The sequence below is a fragment of the Primulina tabacum genome, chromosome 6 (assembly GCF_025594145.1).
Source record: "Primulina tabacum isolate GXHZ01 chromosome 6, ASM2559414v2, whole genome shotgun sequence".
NCBI classification, from domain to species: Eukaryota; Viridiplantae; Streptophyta; class Magnoliopsida; order Lamiales; family Gesneriaceae; genus Primulina; species Primulina tabacum.
In genome coordinates, this window is record NC_134555.1 from 848,759 (window position 1) to 871,289 (window position 22,531).

At 37.6% G+C, this 22,531-nt stretch overlaps 1 protein-coding gene and 1 pseudogene across 4 annotated transcripts; one reads left to right on the forward strand and one right to left on the reverse strand.

The window, feature by feature from the left end:
• The first annotated feature begins 84 nt into the window (after window positions 1–84).
• On the forward strand, window positions 85–9,034 carry LOC142548455 (26S proteasome regulatory subunit RPN13-like; annotated as a pseudogene).
• Window positions 9,035–10,330: 1,296 nt separating this feature from the next.
• On the reverse strand, window positions 10,331–21,639 carry LOC142548459 (uncharacterized). Of its 4 annotated transcripts, none has more exons than XM_075656792.1 (7): window positions 21,490–21,639; window positions 21,275–21,353; window positions 20,734–20,976; window positions 20,445–20,627; window positions 20,297–20,378; window positions 13,390–13,497; window positions 10,331–11,097 (listed from the first exon to the last, which is right to left on the reverse strand). In XM_075656792.1, exons 3-7 carry the CDS (start codon window positions 20,974–20,976, stop codon window positions 10,919–10,921), a joined length of 795 nt encoding a protein of 264 aa, XP_075512907.1. In that variant the 5' UTR covers window positions 21,275–21,353; window positions 21,490–21,639; the 3' UTR covers window positions 10,331–10,918. The 4 variants fall into 4 exon arrangements, with proteins under 4 accessions (XP_075512907.1, XP_075512908.1, XP_075512909.1 ...); XM_075656793.1 differs by having other exon boundaries at window positions 21,275–21,402; window positions 21,490–21,624; XM_075656795.1 differs by having other exon boundaries at window positions 11,007–11,144.
• Window positions 21,640–22,531: the final 892 nt, after the last annotated feature.

Below are 22,531 nucleotides of genomic sequence, written 5' to 3' on the forward strand. Positions count from 1 at the left end.
TTAATCCTTGTGTTGCTCTCATCAGAATGCCCCAGGGTTTATAAATCTTATGGTTGTGTGGGATTTTGAGTGAAAAAGGTTTTGTTTCTTTTGTTTTGTTTCTGGAATGATTAAATTCGTTTGTCGTACTGAGAAAAATCCACTTGTGTTAGAAACCTATTGGTTTTTAATCGCGTGTTTTCGCAGCATTAAATTTTTTTTGTTTGGTGATGGGTTGTAAATGGAAACTGGGGGTGGCTTCATGAGGGTTTGGAGCCTTTTTGGTTCAACCCCGCCATTTGTAACAGTGACTCCTATGATTAAAGCTTATTCTTTTCGGGGTGGAACAGTTATTTTGGACAAAAGGATAAGTTCACAAGGATGGATTCTCCCTTAACTGAAGTCTTTCCTCATAGTCAGGTACGGTTAAACGCGCGTTCATTCTGTCGATTTATTTAATTTAATTTAATATTCTAAAGATATATAGATTTATGATATGGAAATGTTCTAATACTGATTGGGATGAATTATTTTTGGACCCAAATGACTAGAAAGGAAAATATTCTTTTATTTTAGAATCAACGGGTATTCCCATGTTACCCAAATACCCAATCCGCATTTATTCTGGAATTGCTTTTAAGTTTGTACCGGTTTTACTGGAAATCTGTGTTTTGTGAACACGTGTCACGTTGATTGCTTCAACCAATGAGTAAGAGAGTGTACCTGAGGTAAATTTGCAAAGATCTCTAACGAGATAAGATGGTGGCGATCTTTATAGGAATTCGAGGACCTCTTCAAACCGAAGTATTTTATAATATTTGAAGTGAAAACTGTGTGGAAAATTTTGTTAATCTGGTCTGTAGTGTGCATTAAGTAATGTGTACTTTACTTTGCGTTCCTTTTTTTTTTTTTTCTTTTTGCAAGACATGCTTTAAAATGATAGATTCTTCTGTTCCATTTGCCAGGAAGTTTTGCTGGAATTCCGCACTGGGAAAATGCTCATGGATGGAAATCGCGTGATTCCTGATACTCGGAAAGGACTTACCCGTATCAGAAGCGTATGCCGTCTGAACGAAGTATTATGGAGTTATCTCTGTGTTAATTTTTTCTCATCTTCGTATGTTCTCAATGCTTCCCCGAAAATCAATAATCATTTTCATTTATATTGGAGTTAGTTTCGTCAATCATGGATTTATGGAATTCGTTTCTTCTCAACGCGAAATTCTTAATGTGTCTCGCGCAGGGTGGAGAAGGGCTCGTGCATTTTCAATGGATCGATAGATCTTTAAATATTGTTAAAGATGTATCCAAGGTCATGTGTTCATTGGGACAATAAGAAGCTATATTTGATGTTTTTTCTTTAATATTTGCTCATCTTCATCTACGCTTCAACTTCTATGGCATGTTGTCCAGAGTTATTCTTTAACAAAAGATAAACATAGGACTAAATCGTCTTTCCCGAGGAAGTTGTTTTCGAAGAGATGCAGCTATGTGGTATTTTATGGACTTTTGCAGCTTTGGCTACAAGAATTATCCTTTTTATTTTTTTGTGACGTGCATCCAACTTTTGTTTTATTTCTATTGGTCAGGTTAATCAATCTTCAGGGAGGATTTTTATCCTCAAGTTTCATACTGATGACAGGAAGTCTTTCTTTTGGATGCAGGTCAGTTGTGAGGTGGTTTTTCTGTCTTGTTAGTAGTTAGGACACATTCAAGTTATCTAATACAATTTAATGCTTCATTGGTCATAGGAGCCAAAAGCTGATAATGATACACAGTTGTGCAGCTCTGTAAATTTCTACCTGAATCAGCCTCTAGGTATTTTACAACGTTCCCCCTGTCGGTACCTGGATACCGAAATATCATTGCTGTGGAATTTTTTCTTTATGATTATGATCTCGATGGTGGATTTTTGGGTGTGGGACATGCCATCAAGTCAAGTTTAACTATGTGCTTGTTGTTTAATAGAGTTACCTGGTGAAGAGGAACCTGATGTCTCAATTCCTGTGCAAAGTGCTGAAGATGATATTTCGTCTAGGTACTTCTGTAAACATGAAGAAATTTGTTATTTGATGTGGAACATTGATGAGATCTTGATTAGATAAGACTATGATTACAGACAGATTGATAATTTTTTGGTCAGGGTTTCTGTTTTTTTGAAACGAAATCCATGAAAGATGAAATAAATTTAGTGATATGTCGATTATATCACTAGAAGTTAGGGATTAGTATCTTTATAATCTAGGGTATATTTAGCATGCGTATATTTTATTCTAGGTAAGTTAGCAGTTCCTAATTTTATGGTCTATCAATTAGGGCTAAACTTTAGGAGTCAGCATTTATCCTTCCTGTCAATCTCTGTGTATATATATTCTCTTGGTTTAATCAAAAAAGTAGTAGAAGATTTCCTGATAATTTAAATCTTCATGGTATCAGAGCTACGGCTCTTCTCTCTCAAATCGCAATCTCCTCCCCTGTAGCCTCATTCTCGTGTAGCCATCCTCAACCATGGTGAAACATGGCCTGGCTACCGAAACCTCAAAATCAGAAACTCTAAACCCTAGCCCCACCGAAAACAATTCCCTTGTCATCACAAGCCACAAATTAAATGGCCACAATTATCTTCAGTGGTCTAAGTCGGTTAGAATGTTTATTTGCGGTAGAGGGAAGGAGGAGTACTTGATGAGCGAGTCGGCCATCCCAGAGAAGACGGATCCAGGCTTCAAGAAGTGGAACATCGAGAATCACATGATTATGGCGTGGCTTATCAATTCTATGACAGTGGAAATTGGAGAGAATTTCCTGTTATATGAAACAGCCCTTGAGATGTGGCAGGCCGCAAGGGAAACATACTCTAGCTCAGATAATACCTCAGAGCTATTCGCTGTAGAATCGGTACTATATGACTTGCGGCAAGGAGACCAGACAGTCACTCTATATTACAACGCCCTTGTCCGACAGTGGCAGCAGCTCGATGCATTTGAAAGCCATGAATGGAAGTGTGCCGAGGATGGTCAGCGATTCCTCAAAATTCAGGAGCAGAAGAGGACATTCAAGTTCTTACTAGGTCTCAACAAAGACTTAGATGAAGTCCGAGGCAGAATAATGGGTGGAAAGCCACTCCTGAACCTGAGAGAAGCATTTGCTGAGGTTCGAAGGGAAGAAAGTAGAAAGCGGGTGATGATGGGCACTCAGAATAGCTCGGTCAGTGTAGAAGGATCTGCACTTGCATCATACGGTGCACATCCTGCCAGCCAACAGCATACTCGTTCTCAGCGCAAAACTCGACCATACTGCGATCATTGTGCCAAGCCAGGCCATACAAAAGACACATGTTGGAAGATTCACGGGAAACCTGCTGATTGGGAAGCCTTCTAGATCGTTCAATGAGCGAAATAGCCGAGCAAATTCAGCCACTTCCACGGAAGTCACTTCATTCTCAAAGGAGCAGATCGAGGCCTTACAGAAGGCATTAGCCACCACTCTAACACACCACGATACCACGAGCCAACCTGTCAGTTTGCATGCAAATAAAGGTAACAAGTATTATGCTTTGTCTACTTGGAATACTCTATCTCGTCATTGGATTATTGACTCAGGAGTATCAGACCATGTGACGGGAGACTGGTCCCTGTTTCAAGAATACCAACCGAGCCAAACCCAAGTGACCGTGCGGATTGCTGACGGTTCTAAATCCCGAGTTGCCGGGATTGGAAAAATCTGCCTAACCTCAACTCTCATCCTACAATCTGTGTTGCATGTTCCGAAATTAGATTGCAACTTGTTATCAATAAATAAGTTAACATCTGATCATAATTGCTCCGCTGAATTTTTCCAAAATATGTGCATTTTTCAGGAATTGGGATCGAGGAAGATGATTGGCAGTGCTAGGGTGTGCTCAGGACTCTACTTGCTTGACTCGCCAACGGAATCCACATCAAGCCATGTCACCCTTAGTCAGCCTAATCATGAGTCAATCAAATCCAAGGTTTCAAAATCTGTTTTAGTTTCTAGAGTCAATAAGGATACTGAAGTCATGTGTTGGCACTATCGACTAGGACATCCAAGTTTTTATTATCTTTAAAAGTTATTCCCTCAATTGTTTATGAATAAAAGACCACAACATTTTCATTGTGAAATTTGTCAACTTGCAAAGCACACACGCTCAGTTTATCGAAGCATTCCTTACAATCCATCGCAACCTTTTACTTTAATCCATAGTGACATATGGGGAGCATCAAGGATAGCTAATATAAATGGTGCCAAATGGTTTGTCACTTTTATCGATGACCACACTAGGCTCACATGGGTATTTCTCATGAGAGAAAAATCAGAACTTGGAAAAATTTTTCTAGCATTCGAAGCCATGGTTCAAACTCAGTTTATGTCAAAAATCCGGGTACTAAAATCTGACAATGCCAGGGAATATTTCAACCTAATTCTAGGAGACTATTTCTCTAAACATGGGATAGTTCAAATCAGTTCATGTGTAAATACACCCCAACAAAATGGTATAGCCGAACGAAAAAATCGTCACCTATTAGAAGTTGCCCGATCCATTATGTTTTCAACTGGTGTCCCAAAATATTTATGGGGCGAGGCGGTGTTGACTGCTGCCTACCTTATAAATAGGATGCCATCCCGAGTCTTGAAGTTTGCTACGCCATATCAAACCCTAATCAAAGCTTATCCCCATGCAGCCATCCTATCCTCCAACTTACCAACAAAAATCTTCGGATGCTCCGCATTTGTTCACATCTATCCACACGACCGTAGCAAACTCGATCCTCGATCCACTAAGTGTGTCTTTATCGGCTTCTTCCAATAAGAAAGGGTATAAGTGTTTTTGTCCTAGGACTAGAAAGATCTTTAACACTATGGATGTTACTTTTCTTGAAGAGACTCCTTATTTCACCAAAACTGTTCTTCAGGGGGAGAACTCGAGGGAAGTACAGCCTTGGTCTTGGGATTCTCTCCTCATTACTACACCAAATATGCCACAAAATGACTCGAATCCACCTCCTACACTTGTTGATGACCAGGTCCAATCCCCACAACCCCAGCCAGACATACAAGTATACACCCGTCGGCCGAGACCCACTCCAAGAATAAGTGAGCCACCGACACATCCTACTGTTGAGCCGTCATCAAACTCGGTTCCGATTCCAAGCACGGAGCCACACACACCGGAACTTCCACCTCTCGAAGAGTCCGAAGAGTTACCTATTGCTCTACGAAAAGGTACCCGGAGTTGCACTAATCATCCAATACAAAGGTTTGTTTCCTATGGTGGTGTGTCACAGAAATACAGGGCTTACATCACAAACCTTGACACGGTACCTATTCCGGGATCAATACAAGAAGCTTTGAAGCACCCGGGATGGACTCAGGCGGTTCAAGAAGAATTGAGGGCTATGGAAAAGAATGACACGTGGACTATCACAGATTTACCTCCCGGGAAGAAAACCGTGAGTTGTAAGTGGTTATTCACCGTGAAATGCAAGGCGGATGGAAGTGTTGAACGGTTAAAGGCCCGACTAGTGGCTCGTGGATTTACTCAATCCTACGGAATCAACTATCAGGAGACATTCGCACCTGTAGCTAAACTTAACACCGTGCGAATTCTCTTGTCCATGGCTGCGAATCTAGATTGGAAGCTGCAACAACTTGATATTAAGAATGCATTTCTTAATGGGGAATTGGAGGAAGAAGTCTACATGGAAATTCCAACCGGGCTTTCTTTCAATGAGAGTAGCAATAAGGTGTGTAAGTTGCTGAAATCGATTTATGGGCTGAAACAATCACCAAGGGTATGGTTCGGGAGGTTCTCTACTGTGGTAAAGGAACAAGGGTTTCAGCAATGTCAATCCGATCACACCCTCTTTGTCAAACGATCTACCGATCATAGAGTTGCCATCCTCATTGTCTATGTGGATGACATTATCTTGACCGGGGACTATGAAGAGGCGATTGTGAATATTAAACGGTCATTGGCTCAGTCATTTGAGGTGAAAGACCTTGGGTTGCTGCGGTACTTCTTGGGTATGGAAGTATCAAGGTCAAAGAAGGGAATTGTTTTGTCACAACGCAAACATGTCTTGGATTTACTCAGTGAGACAGGGATGCTTGGCTGTAAACCAGCAAGTACTCCCATGGAAGCTATCAAACCAAGTGGAAAAAAAGATGAAGAGATCTTGTCCGATAAAGGGAGGTATCAACGGCTCGTAGGGAGGCTTATTTATTTGTCTCATACACGGCCCGACATCGGGTTCGCAGTGAGTTATGTGAGCCAATTCATGAACTGTCCCACTCAGAAACACATGGAAGTCGTATATCGAATTCTCCGATACTTGAAGAAGTGCCCGGGTAAAGGAATCTTATTTGGGAAACACGAAGATAGAAGAGTTGTATTGTATTCCGACGCGGATTGGGCTGGAAGCCACACGGACCGAAGATCAACAACGGGGTATTGTTCATTTGTATGGGGAAATCTTGTAACTTGGAGAAGCAAGAAACAACCGGTGATCTCCCGAAGCAGTGCAGAAGCGACATTTCATTGCCGAGAAGCTCAAGAACTCCGATGTTCAGATTCTCTACACACCTACTCGAGAGCAACTTGCAGATGTTCTCACTAAAGCCGTTCTAGGTCCTAACTTTGATGAAATATGTAACAAGTTGGGCATGTACGATATGTACTACCCAACTTGAGGGGGAGTGTCGATTATATCACTAGAAGTTAGGGATTAGTATCTTTATAATCTAGGCTATATTTAGCATGCGTATATTTTATTCTAGGTAAGTTAGCAGTTCCTAATTTTATGGTCTATCAATTAGGGCTAAACTTTAGGAGTCAGCTTTTATCCTTCCTGTCAATCTCTGTGTATATATATTCTCTTGGTCTCTGTGTATATATATTCTCTTGGTTTAATCAAAAAAGTAGTAGAAGATTTCCTGATAATTTAAATCTTCAGATATCCATAGCAATACTCTCTATTTTGCTTTCTCTAGGGCTGGAAATTTGGTTGGTCCAAGCATGGTTTCAGTGACGTAACCTCTGCAGGACAGTAAAGCTGGTAGATCTGCAGAGATTACTAAGTAATATTGGATCTACAGGTATTTTAGGTTCCATTGGATAATTAAGGAGGCTTAAGTTCTTTAACATGAAGTTAATTGATAACTGATTGTACTAAATTTCTGATGCAGATGAAGCTGGAGATCCAGATGCAAGTATGATATATATTCTGATTCTTGTAGTTTTCATATCGAGTGAAATAATCACGAAACTGGTAGTCTGACAGAGCAAATCTATTTGTGGTCTGTACTGCAGACTTTTGCTACATTTGAGGCTTGAGTCCTTGTGGTCTTAAACTACTTCCAATTGTGCTTGGTATGCACAGTATTCAGCAGTTTAGCTCGTGACTGTTTGTTATAAATCACATTGCATTGGATTTTTAAATTCAGTAGGGGATTGAGGCTGAAGAATCTCAATAATTATTCAGATCAAATTCCTTGGTACGTGAGGACTGCAGTTTCTATCAAATACTTGGCCAAGAGTCATTATATGTTTTAAAGTTTTTGGATCATGTTAAACTGAATGTTCTTTGAAAAATTGTTCATTTTTAGTGGTGAGTTGACTAACCATGGAAGAACATTCTGCTCCTTCATTCAGTTATACTAATATTTTGCCATTGTCGCATCCAACTGGTTGTCATAATTTAGGCATCTCTTACTTGAAGTGTTTTCATTTTCCTGCTTTTCAGGCTTGGGTTTGGGTGACATTTTGAAGCCGGAACTTATTTATCAGTTGATTCAAGAATTACCTTTAGATCAACAATTGGCATCACACCTACCCAAGGTAAAATATTTTGTGGATTCTGAGTTATGAAGTTCTTTATCTGGTCATAATTTACTGACTCCTGAATGCTTACAGGGGCAATGGACTGCTGAGGAGTTGTTAGACTTGCTACAGAGCCCCCCATTTCGTCAAGAACTTGATTCATTTACACATGTAAGCCTCTGGTATACTATTTCTCACTTGTGCTTTTATGCCGTTACCTAAGTGTTTGTTGGAACGTAATTTTTTTTTGCTGTAGGTTCTGCGTATTGGACAAGTAGATCTCTGTCAATTTGGAATAGGCCCAAGCAAATGTAAGTGACGTGAACTTTTATGTCATCTTTACCTGAACTGGTGGATTGCTTGATGTTAACAAGAGATCAATGATGAACTTTGTTCGTGTGTTATGGTGCTTGTAAGTATTTGAGTATCTTGGGAGAGAAGTTTTATATATATATATATATATATATATATATATATATAGTTTTGATATGTGTCCATCTCCGTACCCACCAATTAGGTGTCACTCATATTTTGGATGGATATGTTATCCAACTACCGTGTCTATCTCCGTATCCACTAATGAGGTATCACTCATATATTGGATGTACAATTTGGACATATTTCATCACATCTAAATAGATGAGTAACACTTTATTAGTGGGTGCGAAGATGGAACACGACATGTGAACAATATATCAAAATTGTATATATATAATTGGTTTAATGGACTGTTTCAATTTTCTCTATTCCTGTCAAGTGTCATCGAGATGTAGGTATCCGAGTGCACTGGTTAAACACTGATTATGTTATGTGTGTTTTTATATATAATTGGTTTAATGGACTGTTTCAATTTTCTCTATTCCTGTTGAGTGTTATCGAGATGTAGGTATCCGAGTGATTATGTTATGTTCCATTTATAGTAGAAAGTTCTGCATATTAACGACTTAGCTAACTGTAGTGTTACCCACTTGCAGACAAGTTCGTTGTACCATCCTTTCTTGAAGCACTTGAGGATTCTGTTCCAAGAATTTCAGAATCTGAAGAATCAAGTCAAGTTGGCAGTGATATAAAATCTTGTCATTACAACGATTCAATGGATGAAAGTCAATAGAAACTACTGTGTCGGTTGATTCTAGTAATCGACTCCAGTGTACTTTATCTCTTACCATTTGTGTTGTGTACATTACCTTTTTTGAAATAACAGAGAAGCAACTCAAATGAGGTTTCTTTTGTGATTTTAAAATTCAGAAAATGATCATTTGATTATCTCCCAAGTATTTTCTTTAGTGCCCTACTGATCATATTTATGTTTTAATTAAAAATAACCATGTGTAAAGGTTCTCTCTTGTTCTGGTGGCTTCAATCATTAATGCTTCTACCGTCTATGGCACTTGTGCGTGTGGCAGCGCATTACCTTTCAAAGTAGAAAAAAAGAGAGACACAAAACAAATGGCTTCCATCATGACATAACCCAATTCAAGAACTTCGGGGCCTGGGCATAAATCTAATATGAACTTTGATATATGATCTTGGACCTTTGTTGCTCATCATTTGCCTACAGAAGTAAATAATAAATTCAGGCGCCTAACTTGCCAAGGACCAAGAACTCGGTCACGTAATTGATGATCAAAGCTTGAAAGAGGATCAATTTTGATGATGCTGATGAATTTATATCTCATATTTTTAATGATCATTGTATATCAATTGAGATGATTGTTGAACATTCTACTTCTCATTTCATACACAAAATAGTTTAGCAGAGTAATTGATTAAGCGTCTCCAATTAATAGTCAAGACTATTAATTGTGAGGACAAATCTCCCCACATTTGTCTAGGAAAATGCTATTTTGCATGCAGCAACAAATATACACATATGATCAATTAGTAATAACGAATTATATCTTTTACAACTAGGTTTTAGCCAAGTGCCTAATATTTCTTAAATAAGAATTTTTGGATATGCGGTATGTTGGATATGATTCTTTTTCGGTTATTCAATATTTATAACCAACGACTAAAGATGTTTTCACGACGCGATTTACAAAATCTCGTTTTAAATAAACTAAATTTCTAACATTAGGGGAGAAAATTTAAAATCACCAAGTGAATTAACTTGGAATACAAAAGAAAAATATTAATAAAAGACCACATAATAATTAAATAAAAGAAAAATATTCTACAATAAAAATATTCAATATTCATATATAAATCTTAATACATACGAACTCATTTTACATTCTACAAGTTTCATACAGACCACATAATAATTAAATAAAAGAAAAATATTTTATTTAATAATTAATAGAATTTTATTTTTGTAAAATAAATGGAAAGCCAACCCTTCTTAACCCAAAACTCATACGGCCTAACCCGTTTTAACTTACTTCCAATAATAATGGAACAGCGCATTAACTATATCATAGCATATCAATAATAAAGTAGAATGAATCACAACTCAATAGTACTCATTTTAACCAATTGAGGAAAAGATGGTATTAACTTTCAAAGAAAAGCCCACATGCATACCGATTGCATAATATCAATGTTGATAACGTTAATGTGACAAAACATGAATCATCAGCGTGGACCAGACAATAAATGAGTTCCATCGAATAAATGAAATAACTCATAAATGCAACGGGCACAAATCCCAAAAGCATTCGCCGTCCCTTGCAATACACGTATCACATAATCCACAAACTACCCCTTCTTTTTAACCATACTTTTTCGCTCCAAGAACAAACCACGGACCTACACGTCAACCAAACGAAAGCTGACAAGACTCGATGTATTTTCGTTTGAACTAAAAAACGTTAGATGCTGGGAACCAATAATAGTTTGCCTGGAAAACGGTACTCCTCCAAGGCTCTATGTGCCTCCGCGGCTTGAGAGAAGCTAAAAATAGCTCCAATTATTGGCTTCACAAATCCAGCTTCTATTAGTGGCCAAAACCTTACCGCAACATTAGACAGAAGCCAACCCAATCTACTCCCCCCCCCCCCCCCCCCTATATACACCATTAAAAGTCATTAATAAAATGGAGCCAAGTAAAAAGATAATCAATATCAACAGAAAACGAAAAGAACTAAGTAAAAAATTCATCTAAAAGGACAAGTAACTACCCACAACACGAATATCTTTCGCCCCGAGGACCGAAATTTCAATATCCGCACAACGCCCACTCTTGGTTCCTAAACTGACAAGAGACCCGTCTATGGCCAGACAGTCCACGTTCCTTCGAAAATAATCACTCCCATTGACATCCACTATAATGTCCACCCCTACAAAGACGGCCGAGTTAGATATAGAGAACCAAGGCATCGGTGACCTGAGATTGAGATATACATACAATATATTACCGAATCAAGCACTGAAGTTGGTAAAATACGATCGCAATAAATCTACCAAAATTCTTTTTCCCATTCATTGAAATGTACATTACATTATATAGACGCATAATGTCTCAATCGAAATGCATATGCAACGATGTTGCAACCAATCACACCACTCAATAGGTACATGTTTTTGGGACACCCTTTTGGTCACAAACTCACAAACCACTTTCCTACCTGCTACTCATACCCTCATATTATTGTGTAAAGTGCGATGTGACCGTAAATACATCTAAGAAGTACGAGACTAAAAATTGAACTCCAAGCAAATATGTCTCGATAACAAACCAGTTAGATATGCTCTGATCTACACAATACTATATAGATAAGAGACTCTGCATCATTTTCGTTGGTCAACGAGACACCTCGATATTTTATTGATCATCCATCACATTGTAGGTTCAAACATAATAATATGACGATATCTTTACTCTTCCACTTCTAACTCAACATGACAGAAGAAGGCAAGATAATCATGTAAGATAATCAAGCACCTATAGATTATCATGTCTGTTGTTCTTTCAATACGCAATAACTACAATTTTTTTTTTTTGATAGAAAACTAAATTTTATTATAATATGATGTTACACCATTTTCGCGGATAAGTAATCCGCAACAAGATTACAAGAAGGTAAATAAACCCAACACTGTCTGACTACATCATATAACACTTCAATAAGCACAAACTCTATGACAACGTCGCACAATTATCACACGCAAATCAATTTCCAGTCTGTAACTAAATCCGAAATCCCTAAATGACTAAAGTCTTTCAAATTTGTTGTCCAAGATGCAATCCAGAATTTTTTTTAAGACTTGATATAATTAGATCCACGTGAACCTAATAGAATCAGGATTTCAAACTTTTCCTCTTCCTCAACAAGCTGAGGATGTTGTAGCTTTCTCCTTACATCTAATAGTCCGTATTTACTGTTTCAAGTGGGTATTTTATATCATGTTTTATCAATGTCTACAAGTAATGCACATCCTCAAAACAAATTAAAATGATTTAGTCGACATTTGTTGACAATACTCTTATATTCAATAGGAAATGGAACATAATTATGGAAGAGCCTCTGGAGTACACAACTCGTGGTCTGATCCCCTGCAAGAAATCTCTCCCATCTATTGAAAACAGTTAAACACACCACTTTATTTCATCTCACCGAGAAAAGAAGCTAGCATAAGCTATTCTCTGCCATAGAATGGGCTCATCATGCTGTACTCGCGAGGAAGGAAAAAGACTTATGCTTTGTAGTACTATTCTCTTGTTATTTTGTTACCTCCATGACGAGTGTTCAGTAATTTTTACATGACGGCATGACCAACATCTTTGTCAGAAGTGGCCGTTCACTTCCAAGAAAAACTGAATGCAGTTAAACGACGATGACTGATGAATGTCACAATACATAAATATTAAATATATATATTCTTTTAAAAGAATCCAACACAGACTCGCACTTTTTGATTGGTTGATGATGTTTCCCAAATATGACAAGGTTCTCACACAATATGGTGGAATGTGATACACACTTGAATTTTGTTTCAGGACTAAAGGAACCTATGTCCCAGCATTGTGAAGTAGATCAAGTTCAAAATAGATAGTATTGAAAGGGCAAAGAACTGCCCAAAATATAAGTTTTTGTGAACCCTTACGTGGAATAATCCTTTATCTAGAAGAAGAAATTGATTTATCAAACAATACTTTCGAACGAGAATTAAGATGGTGCTTGTGATGGATTTTAACACTTGGTCGATAATAACTACAATTGAAAGAATATAACAATAAATTTTCTAAGCAAACTGAGACATATTAATAGGCAGAGGAAAATAAAGCAAAAAGTTATTCCCGAAGTAGCAGCTAGTGAAATCTAAGAGGTTTTGACACAATTAAATCAAGGAGAAATGTTATGCGGCTACACTCAGAAGCTACATCTAACATCTTATAAAATGTGAGCACTCTGTAAATATTTAAAATGATATATCATATACCTCACTACAAGTTGGAAGGACTGAGGAGCTTATAAGGTCCGTCAGAAAAGGAAGTGATACCCAAATGATTTTGTAAGGTCTAACTCTCTATCATCAGCCCATAAAAAGTGAAAATGTTTTTGTAACTAAATTTTTACCTAAATAATAATAATAATAATTGTAAAAAAGCACGATAATGCTGCATGTACCTTTTCCTCCGGTTTCAGCTTTTACGCGTTCGGGAAAGCCCTGTTTCTTGTAGTTGATGCAGACATCTGCTCCCAGCATTTTGCAAAGCAACAGCTTTTCTTCCATTCCTAGAAAAAGCATCCATTTAGTCGCATATCACTTGACGAATATTTCACAAAATATGGTGGGGGTATGGGCATGATGCTGCCTCAATGTTTTCTCACCTGAATTGCATGGCGCCACATCCAATTAACTAATCAAACATTCCCTTCGGCAAAAAAATTTGAAAACTTAGCAATGTACACTCTACTTTTGAAAGTCACCCGATATCTCAAGTACATATCACTGTAATAACAACATCTAAAACCCTGTTTGACCAACCCTGTAACTATTTCAACATTTAAGACCACCGAATTGGCTTATTTCATTTCGCCGAATCATAAAACAAATCGATTCTGTTCGCCGTTATCACCCTGCTAAGAAAACATGGCAGGTGAAACGAGCACCAATCTTATGCTATTTTCACCAAATCCAGCAGGGATCCTTCCCTTTTTATTCTCTTAATCAAAGAAAGGAATGACATGGAAAAAACAATCTAATATTAAATTTGAAGAAATCAAAGAATAATTACAGTCATTGCAGTTTCTAGAATGCTCTAAGCAGAATAAAAATAGAAAAACGGAGACAACACAATGAAAAAGGTGGAGGTTTTGATGTGAGACTACACACACTAATTGTGGAGAAAATATTAGGAAATATTGTTTTTGTGTAGAGATATTCTATGAATAGTCGCTACTAAAGTACACAGGCTAATCAATGATAATTATTGTCTAGCACCTAAACTTAAGGGATTTTGCCTAGAATTAAGTCTGATTATTCTGTATATATGAGCAGACCTAGTGCATTTAAAATAAGAAAAAAACTCATCATGATTTCAGAAATACACTTTTCCTTTCTATGTGATGGATTTAATTATTTATTCTCTGTCTTCTTCTGCACCTCTCTGCATGTATCAGAGTCCGGGCTTTGATTACCCAGGTATGAATGTCCCTTAGAGCTCTGAAAATAACAGCTCTGACGTGAAGAGCAGATGCAGCGATCAGTCCTAAGGGTGTGGAAGCAGCTGTAACAGACTAAAATCGATCTCTCTCTCTTTGGCCTCTTTATACTTTCATTTTCACTTTGGGTCTTGGAATTGGTAGCCGAAACAGATATCTAAAATATCTGTCTCCCAATAGAGGGCCATGACTTTAGATACAAGTGTGACTTTCCCCACAGACAATACAGGCGAGAATAAATCTCACCCATATTCAGAAGTGATGACGGACATAATTTTTTAATCAAAATTTGGGGTTTTTTCCCAATAAAAGGGTATAATTCATCATAACTCTTGTATAATAAAAAAAACAACAAAATGGGGTGGCAAAAAGTAAAAATAGACACCTCCTAGTTGTAACAAGGTTTCTAAAGTTTACCACTAGAGTACCTAAATATTCACGAGGGAGCATTATTTTAACTGCTACTTACCTAATTAACAAAATGCGGTCAAGAGTTCTATATTTCAAGTTACTTTTGGCAATTTTTAAAGAAACCTTACCTATATCTCGCAAATCATCTGATTTACAGCTCATAGCATTTGGATGTGTGGCATTCGTTCCTATGCATCATCATCTTTTTTTTATAGGAAACTAAATTTTATTATAATGATAATAAAAGTCTAAAATAAAGCGGATAAGCAATCCGCACGTTACAAGGGAAATGAAATCAACACTACAACGTCATAATCACGACCATAAATATTTTCAATCCCTAACTAAATCTGAGATACATGGATGTTTATACTCTCGCAATATTGTCGACCAACTGGTGACTCTGAATTTTATTTTCTCCCAGACTTCTTCCATGGACTCCGACTTCTCTTCAAAAATTCTTCTATTTCATTCCAACTATATGGACCAAAATATGCAATGAATTATCATACACCAGAACTTTTTATGTCGTTTCCCTGTTTGCAAACATGGCTCCATAATAAACAGGTCTTTTTCCTTGTTCGGAAATGTCCATAGAAAACCCATCTCTTTTAGCGCTTTTATCAAAATCTTAGTTGAGAAGGAATAGTGCACCAATAAATTATCTTGATTCTCCCTTGCTTTCGGCACAAACAACACCATTGCGGGCATAAGACATAGGCCGGCCACCTTCTTTGTACTGAATCACAAGTTGGTAGTTTCCCCAAAGCCACAATCCACGAGAAAACTTGAACCTTTGGCGGGATCGGTACTTTCCAAATATTTTGATAGTAGAAAAAGGAAGGGAAATTTGAAAACGGGAAAAAAAATTGTAAAAAGATCTAACAGAGTAAACAATCCTGAGGAGTCCCCCAGCCAAATTCTAACATCCTCGATACCCTTCTCCAACTGGACGGCCTCTAAGACCCCTAAGAAAACAGTGAACTCACGTACTTCAACCTCATTAAAATCTCTTCTAATTCTCACATCCCATTGGACAAAAGAATTGACGCTGCTAGCGACGACATCTACAAAGTTATTGACAAGTTTGTTTGTTGATGTGGAAATCTGAAATAGTGAAGGGAAACGGTCTTTTAACGGAACCCCCCTACCCAATCATCCTCCCAAAAACGAATGATATTACCCTCTTTGAGCACCCCCTAACCAACTAATGAAAAGCCGGGTAAGATCGAGGTATACATTTCCAAGGGCTTCTGAAAGTCGAATTCCCCGCAAACACCACGTCCCATCCATTATCCTGAAGACCATAAATGCTGATAATTACTTTTTTCCACAGTGTCCCCCTTTCCACTGAACCTCCCCATCCACCACCATTTCCCAAAAAGTGCCTTATTTCTTAAGCAAATATTCCCCAAGCCCAGGCAGGCAGGCTCCCTTGTCCTTTGGTTTGCAGACTTGCTCCCATCCGACTACATGACAACGATTTTTCCCATCGGCTCCATCCCAAAAGAAATTCCTCATCAATTTTTCCATTTTTTTTGCCACCCGAATTGGCACTTTGAATAGAGACATGAAGTAAGATGGCATCGCACTTAAAACTGCCTTTATCAAAGTGAGTCGACCCCCCTCGAGAGAATGACTTTTTCCAACTTGCTAATTTTTTTGTCATTTTGGAAAGCACTGGTTCCCAAAACTCCGTAGTCGTTGGGTTTCCTCCCAAAGGAACCCCTAGATACTTAATCGGCAATTTTCCTTTTTGCACCCAAATGGCCCAATTGTTAGTGCCAATCCATCGACTTCCTCTTCCAACATATTCAGTCCCACCACAACACTTTTATCCCAATTTATCTTGAGACCCGAATTAAGCCCGAACCTTTTGAGTATTTCCACTAGCACCTAAACTTAAGGGATTGTGCGTCTGATTATTCTGTATATATTGGTAGACTTAGTGATAGTAGAATAAGAAAAAAACTTATCATAATTTCAGAAATACACTTTTCGTTTCTATGTGATGGATTTAATACTTCATTGTTTATCTCCTTCTGAGCCTCTCCACTCCCCCTGTTAGGGTGTAAATCCACTCCCCCTGTTAGGATGCAAAACTAAATTGGGCTGATTTGAATTTCAAATCCCAATCCTCATATTTTAAATGGTCTTGAAATCCACTCATCTAACACGTTATCCCGAATCCCCAGATCTGAAAATTCAACTTCGATCCAGGCCTCTTCTTCAGGTCCGCACACCCACCTGCTTCTTCGAAAACACCTCTGGCTCTTCTTCTTTGTATCAATCTTGCACAGGTTCAGTTAAAACTTTTTCTGGAAATGTATTTTTGTATCTCTGTGTGTGGGCTCAGATAAATGCTTGAGTAGTGATTTTAATATGAAATTTATGGTGTTTTTTGAGTAAGTATGGTAAGTGAAATTCAAGTTTTCGCACTTCAATTCGATACCCAAATGTAATTAGCTTGGATTTATGGGTATTTTATTTGTACTTCTTTGGGCATTGGATTTTTTTTGTTGGATTTTTTTTGTCAGTATGAGAATGAACGCCGCAAATCCCGATCTAGAGTGTTTTGTATTTTTATAGATTTTCCCACCTGAGTAACGATCATTCGATTGGAAATGTGTGTCACGGGTATTGATCACTGTGGAATTTAAGAAATTATTTTCTGCAATTCTATTTCTTCCAATGGCCGTATTTTAGGCTGACTGCTGAGTTGTTTATGCCAAAAACATGATAATGTACATAGAGATTGTTAGCCTTGAACTTTGACGGGATTATGTTTCTACTGGCAGTTATTATCTTGTGGGATATATCAATTGAAACTTAGTTGTTTGCATTGGTACCTTATTCAGTCAAACAACGAAAAGTGCTAGTATTAAACATAAATGACGTGTCAATCTATAGGTGAATGTCATAAGAAACTATGTAAATCATCAAGGAATTACGTGTCATGGAATGGAGACATGGACAACCATTTGGCAAAGGTTCTGATTGACCAAATGGCTCAAGAAACAAATGAGATGGAGATACTTGAAAACCACAAGCATTTTTTGTGATCTATTTAAATTCCAAATTGCACCTTAATTGACAAAAGAAAATATTAAAAAATAGGGTCAAGGCTTGGAAAAAATATTAGTGTTGTTGTAGATGTCCAAAAGCAAAGTGGGATTTCTTGGGATGAAGGCCGAAAAATAATTAGTCACATCAAATGAATGGAAGAAATATGCAATGACTTGAATCATTGTTTTGAATGAATTACTAATTAAGAGATTGTTAAAGAGTTGTTAATTAAGCATTATTAAGGAATTGATAATTCAGGATTAACCTGTTGTGATCCACCAGATTTAAAATGGACCACCCAATCTACTTCATTATCCCGAAAAAACCAACTAGACGAATGAGATTATAACACGTGGCAGATAAGATTGAATTCTGATCTTCTAACTAGTCCAGTTGCAGCCTATAAATGGAAGCTGATTTCATTTGTTTTCCTACACCGCTTTCCCTCATCTACTCTCTCGAATTCTAGCCATATACCTTAGATTTTCTAGCCATTTTCTAGGGCAGTTTAGTGTTGGAAAGCTTCGAAGATAGTGTCGACTCGAGGAGGGGTCGGTGAACCGGGACACACAGATTGAGACGTCATCAACGGGCTGACGATGGACGCAGGTATAATCTTAAAGCCTTAAATAGTGATTTAAGGATAATTATGAAGAACTTTGAAGCATGTTTGGTAATTCAAAATTTGGCTTGACAGTGATTTCATTATGTTGGTATTGTCTAGGTTCGGAAGAGTAACTTTCTGTCAGATTGTTTTACTGAGATACGTTATGTACTGACTGAGATATCCAAGCGTACTATACACTATCATATGCTGCATATTTATCTGTTGCATGATACATGTTTTTATTATTTTGGCATATTATGCATGACATATTACGTTGGGCCAGATATCTTTTTATATATACTTCATTTGTTGGGGTCACTCAGCCCTGTTATGTATTTTGGACGGTGGGCATCGAAAGCTACAGTGTCCGACGGGACCCGAGGGCTCTGATGACCCTGGACATTGTAGGTCCACGTCTTGACGATGAGTGTGGGAGCCAAAACAAGCCTAAGGCAGATCAGAGACTACACACTCAGACGCCTCTAGACTGAGCATAAGATTCTTGACTTGATCCTTGATATCCGAGCATATTGTATTTCACATGCATCATATCAGTTTGTACACTCGTACATTATCGTATTGGGCAATTGTCGCTCACGTCCTTGTTTTCATCTTAGGCACCCCAATCCACGGGGAAGGTCTTAGGTTGGATGGTTCGAATGTCCAGGACAGTGGCTAGAGCAGTTGGATTTTCAGTGGTGATCCGGTGGAGGTTTTATTTGGTTTTTCATGCAGGATTATGTATTCAATATGGTTGTATTAATGTTTAAAACTGAGATTATTATTCAGTTTTCGTTTGGGTTGTAAGATGATTAAGTTATTTGGTTTTCGTTGTTTAATTATTGTTATCTAGTTTATTATCGCATGGTTATTAGTCTGTTAAGTAGTGGCTCAGGATAAAGACCCTACAGAATATGTTGGCATGCGTGTTTTTTTATACTTTTTTTATAGATGACTTAAATTATATATATACTTTCCTATGAATAATAACATCCAAATGGAAAAGGATTACAAAATAAAGTTATTGAGAACTGGAGAGATGTGTTTCTATGTGGTTCAGGTACTGAAAGTTTGGGTGTTGAACATTTGAAGAAGGTGCCCACACGATGGGTGATGAAGAAGCAACCGGCAAACTTAGGACAAGAACGATCATGGCCATTTGGAATTACTCAACACAATCAATAATTCATGTCTTTGTTTGAAGGAATTTGACAAAGAAGCCTTTATGGTTGTAAATTTTGAGGTCTTTAAATATTTCCAAGGCCATTGACTACATGCTGAGCCAAATACATTTGGAATATGAAATGTGTCGAATAAAGTCAATCCAATACATCACAACATAATATCAGTCCCATTGTGACTCATTACATGAGCACATGTAGTAGGTCATCACAAGTGGTCTAGAGAGAATTTATTATTCTCTAACTTCCTGAGAAGTCAATTAATGTTCCAAATGTCAAAAGGTAAGCTCAACAAAAAAGCTGTGATCACTACTTGGTTATCATACTTACCTAGTATGGCCTTGAGAAAAAAGCCATCTTGTGATATTACTTTATAAACAAGCATTAATATGTTTTTTTTGGGCAAACAGGCATTAATAAGTTAAGACAGTTATTATGATGCTGGCATATTATTTTCCGTAACCATAGGAATAGTACGAATACATCAAATTTATCAATTTGCATGCACATTAAGAATCAAATACATATGCACGTGAACAGTTAAAATGCAACTGCAGTTGCACAGGATAAATTAACACAAAATGAAAACAATAATCAATACTACCTGCTGCAGCAAATACTTTGCAACCAACGTACTTAGCATATTGGAGAGCAAATATGTCAAATCCACTTGCAGCCTCGTGTATCTGCAGTTGATTTTTAAAGTTTCACTTTTATAAACTATTAGATTTAGCTTCAAAACATGGCCATACCAAGATTATTTTGCTCGGGGTGGCTTCGGACAATATCGAAAGAGCATAGAGAGAGAAGCATGACGCTAGTGGCAACGCTGCTGCTTCAACAATGGAAACTCCGCGAGGAATTGGCAAAACAAAATCTATGTGAACCGATACAAACTCTGCATACCCGCCCCCTTTTCTAAGAATCGCACAAACCTGGTATAAATGGAAAACACAAAATGCGTTGTCATAACAAACCCAATTGTTTAAATGTGGAGAAAAAAAACCTTGAACTGCTCAGTCAGCAACAACTGATACACACCTCGACGCCCTCTTTAAAGTTAGATACTTCGGAGCCAACAGCAACAACTACCCCAGAACACTCAAACCCAAGATATGACTTGGCCGCGCGTAGAGAATCCCGATGGCACAAAGCATCGTACATATTTAGTCCAGTCGCGGCTACTTTTATCATTACCTCATCATCTCCAACAGTGGGCATTGGAGCCTCTTTTACTCGTAAAACATGTGGACCATCGCAGCTATCATAATCCACAACCTTCATCTGCAGAGTCAAATATAGCAAATATTACACAATATCAAAACATGAGGACGTTCCCAGTTCACTCTGCAGTTAAGTTAAACAAAATATTCGGCTGCGCATAATCCTAAATAAGGGATGATAAATAATACAAGAAGATGGGGTCAGCCTAAGGCACAAAAGTGAAAAACACAACGCAGCGCTGAAATGGTGCAGAGATTACAAATAGGACACATAATTAAATACAAAACATGCACAAAGCCAATTTACAACTATGTGACCGGAATTAATAACCGGAAAAAATAGCAAACAAGCATAATACTGAATATTGCAAGACGAAAAATTCCACGAGAATAGCGCGACAGCTTCAGGGTATCACTTTTCAGCAACCGAAAATTCAGCTTCGAGCGAATAAAGCAAATTCAGTACCAACAACGGTAAAATTTTGGTCTTCAAAATCAGAAGAATTCCATTCACATTACCATATGCTTAATAAAATATTAACGTATAAAAATGGAAGTAAAGGAGGTTGCTTACCAGGGCAACGGAATGCTCACTGCAATTATTAATATAATTTCAATCGTGAAAAAATCAAAATCAAACCCTAATTCTCCATTTGTTTGAAAATTGTCAATTTTCAGTTATCAAAGCGATACAAAGAAATGGTCCTTCGTGAGATGCCGGGTTTAAAATATTTGGGTCATGTAATTCATGTACAAACCATGTGAAGCCAGGCCCATTTAATACAAATGGGTTGGGCTTCATTCCCACTATTGTAATGATCCATAAAAATTCATTCTGCCCGCACAGGCCTCGATGGAACATCAATTCCGAAAACCCTACAGTACAGTGGTTAGATTTCCCATCGGTGGAGTTAGTTTCTTCATCCGTGAGCACGGAGTTGTAGTATCCTAACGAAATCTAGGGTCCCCCACTACCAAGACTCTGCATCAAGGTCATTCTAGAATATGGATTTCAAATTTTTCACGTTGAGAAAATCTTAAACGATGACGGAGATCTTTGATTTTTTCGAATTTGGATTCGAGAATTTTTTATAATCCCCGAAATAGTTCGAGGATCCCACGTCTGAACTCGTCCTACAAATAATATTATTGTTATTGTTATTAATATTAATAATATAGTAATATTACTTTTTGAAAAAATTAATAATATTTTGTTGACTGTAAAATATTAATAATATTATAATTATTAATACTGATAATAATAATAATAAATAATAATAAGTTTGGGTTCAGAAAATCTTCGAACTCGCCTTATTAATATTTTTGAACAAGGGGGGATGGGGATTTGATTCCTGCATGTTCGAACCAATCCCCGAACCCGAAAATGCGAGGATAGAGGCGAGTATAAAAATCGAAGACAGTGATTGGGAATGCAAATCCGTCCCCGACCCATCCCATTGTCATGTTATTCCAGAGTTTTCTTCCCAGTATAGCATTTGGGCTACCATACACAATATATGAGAACCAACTGACCGAATTATCCATCTTCACCTGAGCAAGAACAAACTGAGGGTACATAAACACTACTCCCAGATTAGTCTCATCGTATCACATCT

Excerpts from the sequence above, each read along its gene's own strand:
- LOC142548459 (XM_075656792.1), bottom strand. The coding sequence starts at position 20,976 with ATGAAGGTTGTGGATTATGATAGCTGCGATGGTCCACATGTTTTACGA. Across the intron at positions 20,379-20,444 it reads CCCCGAGCAAAATAATCTTG|ATACACGAGGCTGCAAGTGG; the intron begins GTATGGCCATGT and ends AATCAACTGCAG. Across the intron at positions 11,098-13,389 it reads AGCTGAAACCGGAGGAAAAG|GGGTGGACATTATAGTGGAT; the intron begins GTACATGCAGCA and ends CCGTCTTTGTAG.